The 10,549-nt window shown below is 38.1% G+C and overlaps 2 protein-coding genes across 7 annotated transcripts in view; one reads left to right on the forward strand and one right to left on the reverse strand.

The window, feature by feature from the left end:
- LOC112460794 (uncharacterized MFS-type transporter C09D4.1) overlaps positions 1-10,549 on the reverse strand; it is a 55,322-nt gene that overhangs the window by 31,637 nt on the left and 13,136 nt on the right. The gene's annotated exons all lie outside the window — the stretch shown is intronic.
- LOC112460793 (uncharacterized protein DDB_G0284459) overlaps positions 1-10,549 on the forward strand; it is a 35,961-nt gene that overhangs the window by 14,894 nt on the left and 10,518 nt on the right. For 3 of the 5 annotated variants that reach the window (XM_025025647.1, XM_025025650.1, XM_025025649.1), the window contains exons 6-9: positions 8,828-9,021; positions 9,575-9,662; positions 9,743-9,867; positions 10,058-10,187. In XM_025025647.1, coding sequence (XP_024881415.1) covers positions 8,828-9,021; positions 9,575-9,662; positions 9,743-9,867; positions 10,058-10,187 — 537 coding nt within the window. Of the gene's footprint in view, positions 1-5,149; positions 5,267-8,827; positions 9,022-9,574; positions 9,663-9,742; positions 9,868-10,057; positions 10,188-10,549 lie in introns of those variants that run through there. The other 2 variants (XM_025025651.1, XM_025025648.1) reach the window with 2 other exon arrangements.

The following is a 10,549-nucleotide window of genomic DNA, read 5'->3' on the forward strand; positions in this document are numbered from 1 at the left end:
CCTACGAATGAATCATCGTAATTTCTTACGAAGGATAGATTTTTGATTAGCCGATTCGCTAGTCGAAGGAAGCCATGAAGGAAATGACGAATAATTGCAATGTTCTTCGAATAATAATCATCAAGTCGACGTGCCTAACTCGGTTGAAGAACATATAAATAGCGCCGACGAAGCTGGCTACACATCGCTTACTCATGATTGTCACAAAATGTTTCACATACCAGTTTTATAAAAAGTCCTTGTAGTTTCGCGATGACTAATTACCTTTATGAAGTACCTTTGCACAGCTCGTGGAGTAAATCTGACAGATAAATCCGTAGGAAAATTCATACAGCTGTACGAAGTAAAAGTATCCAGGCGAGCGCGTTCGCGGATAAGGGAAACGAGTTCCACGACTCTTCCGCAAATCCAAATGACATTTACGTAGGCTACGATCAACTAATAGTGCCGGTTAGCCGGCGCCGCGGAATTTACGGAATTAAAATCGCTAATTTGGACCGTCGATGTCGTAACAAAACTTGTATCGATTCCAACTTGCCCCGCGCGGTTGAAACGGTACGAGATCGAGTCTCGCGTAACCCGAGCGACTTTTACATCTTGTCGCGCGGTCGAGCGAACTCTCTTCTGGTTCCACCTGAAAGAGAGCTGAAAAAGACACCGTTCGCATGACTGAGCCGCGTATGCACGCGATAACGCGCCATAGACGAGACCACATAACGTGGCGAGCGCGAACGACCGATATCGCTTCAACACATCGCTCCAATTCTCTGGGTAAGTCGTGTGGCTTCGCAAACTTAAGTTCGCGCGGTACGTCGTAGTAACAATTGCAAACTTTCATTGTTGTTAAAGCTTTGTCGAAGAAGTTAAAAGTGTGAATAAACATTTTGAAAGAAACAGACATTAAAATTCTATATTTTTCAGAATACCGCGAGTGTCATACGATCAATATTTTAATGTGAAAAGAATAATTCGTTGATGATTTTCACATATAAATTCTTAACCCTGAAATGTTGCTAATTTCAGAATTATGGCATTATTAGAAATAAGTAAAAACACTTAAAGTAAATAATTTTATTAGAAACTAATTAACAAGAATGACGATGCGTGTTTTTAACTTTTTCCAATTTATTAAATATATAAGTGCACATATTAGAAAATTCTATTATTATAAAACCATAAAAGACATAATATTTTTCGGGCAAACGTTTTCTTCATCCGGTACAATATTCCGGGGATAACATCGACGTATCAAATTCGAATAAACCGCGGAAGTATTAAAGATTACTACCGGGTTAATTTCGAGACTAAACGACTATGATTAGGCGTTAAACGCGCGCGCCGCGCGTGCGAATGCGGGCCGCCGTGGTCCCACAAAGCGGGACCCAATCCGGCGGCGCGCGATTATCGTGATAGACGCGCGTTCTCTCGCAAAAGCGACCACAGGCTCCCCACTATGAGGAAGCCATAGGTCGTACACATCGTGCACAGGTGGACGAGGACGAGCGACGACGACGGCGGCGACGGCGAGACGTGCGTGACGCGTGTCTCAGTCGCGAGCGGGCGAGCGGTGCGAGAACGCGCGTGTGAAATTCCGCGCGCGGCGCGCGATTAAAGGACGACCGCGAAATAGAAGGTATAGGATATGCGACGGTAGGAAACAGGGATGCGCGAAACGTGAGGAATGTGCCGCGAGAAACAACGTGAGAAGGGAACGGTGAGATGTCTTTGACGGACGCGTAATAGGGAGAACTTTAACCTCGGATGATTACGTTCGTTCGGCTTCGCTCGCGATTGATATAAACATCGGTGACGTTCTGATTAATGAAAATGCTGACACGAGTTCTAGGAAATAAGTGAATTGACAGAGAATGACAGGAGTCTATTGTGTGAAATTGAATTTCTAATCCGGGGGAAGAGGGAAAGCACTTTGACATCCTTTCCATTCCTAATAACTTCTCCGGGGAGAGAAAGAGAGAGATAAGAGAAAGAGAGGGGAGAAGAGAAACAAACCTATACATGTTGAATAGTATATAGAATCAATTTAAAATTTCACTGCACAAATTTTAATATAAATTCTCTATAAATCTGCCGATTGCGTAATAAAATTTGAAAAATTCGAAGTAATGAACAATTAACTTCTTTTCATTAATTCGAAATTAAATTATTTTATTATTATTATATTATCTAATTATTAAAAAATGTATGTATATATAAAGTTTTAATTAGTTTAATTTAATTTAGAAATGTTCACGAATTTATCTTTAAAGGCCTCAGGCACTAAACGTACAATTTTACAGAATGGATTCCTGTTATTTCATTTTCATGCCATTACCTATTTTTTCAAGGTAAATGAAAATAAGAAAACGGTAATTGCGGTGTCTAATATTTAGCGGTCGCGTAATTGTGTTGCATATCGCGCGAAAAGCTCGGGAGAGATAAAATTGATCTCTCCTTGATGATTCGCGAAAAAATGCGCTCGTAGCTCGCGCGTTAGAGTTCTCTCGTTATACTAAAATATCAAGGTCGACACTAATTACGGTGGAGCGATAAGAGGCGATACCAGCCGCGGAAGCAAAAGAAGCACAGATCTTCTCACGTTCGAGAAATCGATTCAAAGACCTTGAAGTCTGGGCATTCACCGCCACTTTTGATCTCGTCTCGCACGCAATTATTCTGATAAATGACTTTGTTTTTGCACCGCAAACGCAAAAAAATCCTTACAACGTTCGAAATTTATACGTCAAGATCAAGTTAAAATAAGAGCATACAATTTGCTGTCTTTTTTCGTTTATTCCCGATCATTTTCCTCGATTAATCGAGTCTTGTATTTAATATTTCAAGCAAATATATTTTTAATGTTATAAAAAGTCTGATAGCTCGAGGAGCAAAGTTATTTCTTTGATTTCTGTCGTTTAATATGGAATCTACATGACGTTTGAAAAATATAAATTCTGTTTATTAGTTAATTAAGTCCAAAGATTCATGCGAGACACATCGCTAATCGAGCGATAAATCACATTACTCAACACAAGCTGTCGTTTTTTATTGGGTTGGCAAATAAGTTCGTTCGGTTTTTTGACTGGTTTTGAATGGAAAAAACCGAACGAACTTATTTGCCAACCCAATATTTCAGTTTTTTTCTATTTTTTTTCTAATTATTTATCGTGATTATGATCGCGTCAGCATTTTCAATTCTTTTATTGCCAAAAAAGTCACTATCAAAAAAATTCCTAAAAGTTCTCTTTTTGCTAATTCACGTTTACAATTTATTTCATAATTATATGAATTATGTTTTTCTAGAAGACGTTTTTCTACTTGATATACTCGTTTAATTAACACGCCTTTATGAAATAAAGTATTTTATTCTTGTCCCTTATATATAAATAATGATATCTAGCGAATAGATTCCAGTAAATGCTATGACACAGAACGAAAGGATTCTCGCGTGTCAAAAAAAAAGAGGACGATCTTATTGAGCTCTCGTTATCGTCACGCGTGACGGTCTTTTATCAACCGCATGACACAACTGAACAAACGAGATACTTTTAAACCGAGAAATGATCATGACAACTTTCGAGCGCTTTCAACGTTGCCCGTCGAAACAATCATTATGCAAATTACGCAGAAATGTCAAAATTTCAGAATTAACCGATTTATGAGCGTTCCATTTGTGACACATATTTTTGAAAGATGCGACGATGCTCCGCCCATCGACTCGTAACACTTATATACACCTGTATTGCGCGTAAAATATTTCACAAGTGCGTATTACTACCTGACGTAAAACTCACGTGTTTCATTTTAAATATTACAGGGAAATATAAGTAAATATTGGCCGTAAAATAAACCGAGCAATCTGTAAATCGGAATACACTAAAGTTGTTACATAATACTTCCGTGCAAGGTGCATCCAGTTGATATACGAAATAAAATCATGCACGTGAGAAACGCGATATGCTCGATCACGATGTTTGTCATGTAGCCTTCAACCGCGTCACCTTTAGAAAAAGTAGAAACGTGTGCTCGGAAGGAATCTTAAAGTTCGAATGTTGACGTCGCCACGGTTCATTACTTCAGCATTTGCTATGCAAATGAGAACTTAAAAACCGCTCGTTCGAGAAAGAAAAAGGAAAAAACTGACGCCATTGCGCGCGTGTACGAATATTTCGTGAGATTCGTCGAAGACGTGTCATGCACGGGTTATATAAAAACTTGACCCACGAACTCTTCGGTGATTCCATATTCACTCCGACTTATGATCTTCAATGCATAATGCAATGAACAACATGTATCATTAAAGTATCATATCTTTAAAGACAAAAGATTATCGCTATACCACGTATAGATACCTGATACACGATAACTTTCAAATGGATGCGAGATCTATTTTATGGCCTAAAACCGAGAAATATGACGATATTTTTTAAACTATTTATAGAAATAAATGAAAATGCTATCTCGATTACAGAGGTAATAAACGTTAAAATTATCTTCACGTATAGATACACGATAACTTTTAAATAGATACGAGATCTATTTTATAACTTTCTACAACTAAAAAATATAGCGGTGTTTTAAACAAGTCAGAAAAAAACATGATTACAGACGTAATAAATATTAAAATTATCTTGACATATAGATTCTAAACGGATGTGAAATATATTTTATGGTTTTATCTTAAAACCGAAAGATATACGGCAATATCTTTTAAACTATAATCATAAAAATAAAAAGAAATATGCATTTTGATTACATAGGAATAATCCAACGTTAAAATTGTCTCTGTGGATTCGCATTCGTGGAATGTGTGGGCTATTTCTTCAGAATTTAGACTATTTTCATTACGAGGAGGAGCATCGTCACATTTTTCAGGGGATTAGGGCAAAGCGCAATTTACATTCCGACTTCGAAATAATTCTATAAATTGCGAGTTACGTAAGATGAGTCCTAGTTATTCTTATCGAAGGTACTTGTAACGCTCGCGAAGAATGGTGATGTCTAACGAGTAAATTTCAACCTGATAAACGCTGATAAACGTATATACGCATGTGTGCTAAGTGTCCGACTTGTCAGTTCTGAACTTTGGCGAGGAAGTGCGAGAGGAAGACGGAAAGAATAGAAAGGAGGGACAGAATAATCGCATTAGCCGATGATACGATGTGAAAGGTGCAGTTAATGCAACTGCAGTCGGCCGAAGAAATGTTGACGTTGATCGGTGGTCTGATCGTCGCCTATTTCGTCTACGTTCTGATCACAAGGAAAAATGGTAAATATCTGTGCTAATCATCCCTTTCCATAAATACGGGTTTAGAAATAGAGAAAAAATTAATACACAACACATAATTAAAAATGTTCGAAAAATGATCGAAATTGAGTCAAATAGAACTGATTGCAATTTTCATCTTAACAAAAAAAAAATCAGAATTAACTCTACCGAATCATTCAATGTTAAAAAGAATTACTCATATATCTGTACGTATTTCATCCATTTTTGCTATCATAACATGTTTTATCAACGTTACAATGAAAGTACGTCGTACAAGTATACTTTTCGCCGCAAATAACTCTGATTTCTTATCTTCTTATCTCTGAACAATCCGACATAGATAAACGAATAACAGCAATGATCATCACTTGTTGCAAAGTAAAAACAGTAATAACCTGACATATAATATTATCACAAGTAATATATCCAGTATATTATACATTGCTATATATAATATATTGGAAGCTATATTTAGAGAAAAGCAAGAGACACCTTACTTCTCCATAAATTTTTGTAAATAGATAAACGCCGCATTTTTATTCTGTATATTTAATTATTTAATTCTTTATTTTCTAATTTGCTACCAAATAGACAGCAAATGACGAAAATTGCAGGAGAAAGAGATATTTAATATTTACTTCCACACTTTTCACTCTTCTTCATGTACATATTCTATTTTAATATCATATTATATTCCACTTTCTCATTCCAACCCGCGTGTTATTCCCACTGAGGCACCTCTGAACGTATACGAATTTTTATTTCTCATTCATTGTATATCAGTAGTCCCCCCCCCCCCCCGAACTTTCGCACGAAAACACGTCGTTCTCGCGACGCGCATCCTCTCGCGAGATATCGCCGTTCTCTCTGCGTGCAAAACTGGTCCAGTAACCTCATCTTAAGATCTCCGAGCGCGATCGACCATTTATAACGTCGTGATCGACAGAAGGCGAAAAAGGGGAAATGCCTTGGCGCAACGGTTTTACGACTTCCGTTATCCAGACTTTTAACACGAGCTTCTCGCGCGCGCACTGAGGTGTCGTCGTGCTGAATGAACGTTGAATTTCTCCGACAGGAATGAGTTTCCCACGTAAAGCACGCTCGTTACGCTGTCAAACAGAGTTTATCTGTCGAATTATTCGCGTGTAAATGGGAAAGGCATTTATTTGTAAACCAAATTTTCACTTTACAGAGCAACGTTTCGATAGCGCGGTAATTGACGTTGCGTCATGAGAAAGCCGACGCATCGTTGGTGTTCTTAAATTCGATGCTCGTAAAATAAAGCGAACGGTAAATTCCGAAGCCGTTCGCTATATCCTACAATGATTCCCAGCCAAAGTTAAATCTGTTATTCCTAACGCAAGGAAAGCTATACACAGAGTCGGCAGCAAGCCGGTAAAATGAAAACTTGTCGGATGGAGAATTTATGCAGATTCTCGAGCTACATTAAGATTTCTATGTTGCGTTAGCAATTTTGATTTATCGTGTGTCAGTGATGTCGAAGGTTGCGTTGACATCTTTCTTTCCATATATAAATCGTACGTTAAATTACATATCACGTGAAGCGATCGAACCTCCTCGATTTCTTCCAGCCAATCGGTCACAGCAGGAAGACTCGATTATCATGGATTAATTATCCGCAATTATTATTCCTGTACGTCACGCTACCGCGACACGTCGTTTGATATAATCGTACGAGGAAAGTGAAAGATCGATCGAAGGCCAGTGACGGTGTTACTGGCTCTATCGCTCCATTAATACTTGTCGAGAGAGAGAAGACGATTTTGCCCGCTGAAGAAACTTCTTCTACATGCCGGCTAATAATACGACTAATGTTTAAGGCGGCCGGATCGCGCGCAAAATACCTCTGTAGCCGGCCTTCACCTTCTACGGCGCGAGATCAAGGCTGGATGTCCTCGACAAGGTAGATCCTCGACTGTATGTATGCAAGAAGTGGTTGTGTGAAACACGAGTGCGAGACACGAGTGTTATAAAGAGAAAGAGAAAGAAGAGAAAGAGAAAGAAAGAGAAGAAAAAAGAGAAGAGGGACGTTCGCGCACACGCGATGTGTTTATTTGCAAATAGCCCAGTGTTGTGCTTGAGGATTATTAATCTTCTATATGAGATGTCGCGAACAACAACACGTATATCTTTTCAATAAAAATTTCCTGCACTATATTTTATTGACTTCTTTTTAAATAAAAGATTATCTCATTTTTTATTTCATGAAAACTTGAATAAGTCATTTAAAAGTTCCAATAATAATCGTTAATATTTGAATTAACAGGAACAAAAAATAAAAAAACTCTTTTAAGTTGATTTTTCAGTTCTCGGACGAAAACTTGCTAAGTTCCCACGAGATAAAATCTGTTTGGAATATATTGACATTGACAAAATATTTTTCTGTTAATTCAAATTTTCAAAATTTATGAAAATATCCTTCTAAAGATCAACCAGTTAAAGTTCATGCAAGTTATTCATTCAAATTGATAAATATCATGCAGAATCTAAAATTCTAAAAACACACTTAAATAACTTAGAATCCTATCGAATTGAGATCGTTATTAGCGTTGGCTGTCCAGAATCCGATGTGAAAATGTAGACGGAGCAAAAATTGCGGACCTCGCGGAATTTCCCGCGGAAAGAGTTCAGGAGGTCGGTGAATTTCACCTGGCGGCCGCGATCCGCGGCGAACAAGATACGCAAAAGGAGAAGAGAGAAAGAGAGAGAGAGAAAAAGACGGAGGGATGGGATGAAGTCGTGAGAGTCGTCGACGAGAGGAGTGGCCATAAGGATGCATCATCGGCGGCAAGGTCGCGTCGGAGAAATTACGGCGAAGAAGCGGCCGGTATTCACGGCGAGTGCCGGCTGTATCGCCGTTATCTCGCCGTGACTCGATCATGCCGAAGAAAGTGCAGCGCGACTCGCGCTTGCTATACGGGCTATACCCCGTTTTGCTATAACTGTTCGTAAGGTGCGCTCGATCGTTCACGATAGAGTGTCAGACAGTCACTCCGCGGAAACCGCGATCGATCCATGGAGCCGCCAAACAAACGTGAATTAACACGACATTCGGAGACCAGTGGGAGTAAACGATACAAAATAGTTCTAAAAAACCATTAATGTCTTAATCAAACGAGAATTTCGTGTTCTCGAATGAGGTGCCTTTACGTATGTTCTCTCTTTTGTATTAATAATGAATATAGTTGATAAGATTAAATTGCATGGAGAAAACATTATCCGCATCGCTTCGTGGCCGAAGTCTGCGGTTAATTCAACGAAATCGGTGTACAAGCTTTTGATAATTATAAAGTTCTTAGAGATATTTTAGTTTATAATTACAGAAAAGTTGATGAACGCGAGGAGAGTAATATTAAATGTAATATTAAATTAATATATCGAACTTAACGGTACAATTGACCCCAGAAGTACTTCTATGTCGCATTCATATATAAGTAATTGCAGACGTTATGACCAGCAGAAAATATATATATTCTTATCATCGATCACCACGATGACAATGTCGATCTCTTGACAAAATTTTCCGACTTAATGTTCTAGACAAACCATCTACGGATCCGCCAGCTATGGCGCACGCGGCGCTCAGAGAGATCGTCGAACGAGCCGTCGAGGAAGCCCGGAAATTACCAGGATTGAGCGCGTCCGCGGATCCTCCAGAGCATCCTCCAGAAGGACGCGTCGTCGGGGATAATAGTTACGAGGATCTCCTTGCTACCGCGATACTTAATAAGGTTGTTTGTATGCACCAGACAATTTGAAATCTAAGAAAGCGATAGACTACCTCAATTAACTATGAACAACACACAATATCTTCAAAATTTTTTGAATAAATAATAAAAAAATATATTATACTCTCTAAAACTAATTATAATGAGATAAATATTTATATTTTCCACACTGAGAAAAAAAGCTGCTGCTTCAATTACAGTGCTATCACGGGGTGCCAAAAATATAAGTACTGCAGTTAATTCAATTCTATTATTATTAGACCCAATATCTGGATTATTAAACCAATAATTTAATTGGGTCTAATAATAATACAGTTGAATAAACTACTTATGTTTTTGGCACCCCGTGATACCACTTTAATTGAAGCAACAGCTTTTTTTCTCAGTGCATATACGTTAAATATTATTTATAATCTGTATCATGTTCGAATCGGTTATACAAAATTAAGATGCGCACTGTGTGTTTCTTATATTAATTTATTACTAATTAAAAATTTATCGCCGCCAATAAAAGCTGTACTAAAATTAAATATGACCGAATTTATTATGCGCATTTTAGGTCATCGAAAGATACCAAAGGGAACGGGTTGACGGCAATAGCAACGTTCTGCACGACACAGATTCGCCTAAAGCGAAATATACCGCAAGTACGTAGGATTTACTTAACGTATTATCGCGCATGAAGTGTGGAAAAGTCATATTTACGAAGATAATGTTCCTTTTTCAGACGAGAACGAACATGGCCTTGAGGAAGATGCAACGAGTTACGCGTCCGAGCGTCTCACGTGCAACGGCGATCATAGCGCGGCGATCAGGCGGAATGAAGATCGTCGGAAACCGGTGTCCTTTACGGTACGGATGCCGATTACGATCATCGCATTTGCATATTCTCGCAATGCGAAACGTATAGCGCTACCAAGTGCAACGAAAGATAAACGTGAAATTTGCATATCAAATTTAAATTCTTTAACGTAATAGTCAATATAATAAAATATAATCGCATCTCGTATGCTCACTAAGGGAGACCGTTTCCTGTTAACAGATGGAAGAAAGGATAGAGGAAGTAACCACCATCACGTCGGACGATGACGAACTTCGAGACAACGACGCCTTGGCATTAGGATGCACCCGGCGCGTACCATTTCCAGAGTATGGGATGGATATCGTTGACCGTGAGTATCTCAACTTTCACTTCAAATATCATTTACATATTTAAAAAGTGTGTGGAATCGTCTATGTGTAAAATAGATGTGATCGCTCTCAATTTAAGAAGAATATTTCAATACTTGGACAATTGTTTAAATCCTTCTGATATCCTTATCTTTAAAAAAAGATGTTAAAAATAATATAGTGTCTCATGACTGTTTCTAGCATAAAACAATCTATAACTTTATCGCACGCAGTAATTATTCATTCTGATAAGTAAATAAAAAGTAACTACGCTCGTATAAATTGAAAATTAAATAGAAAAAACAAGGCCAACAAATGAGCATTAAAGGATGTTTAAAAACATATAATTAATTGGTATATATAC

This window comes from Temnothorax curvispinosus, unplaced genomic scaffold, assembly GCF_003070985.1.
Source record: "Temnothorax curvispinosus isolate PA1 unplaced genomic scaffold, ASM307098v1 QBEX01010810.1, whole genome shotgun sequence".
Taxonomy (NCBI): domain Eukaryota; kingdom Metazoa; phylum Arthropoda; class Insecta; order Hymenoptera; family Formicidae; genus Temnothorax; species Temnothorax curvispinosus.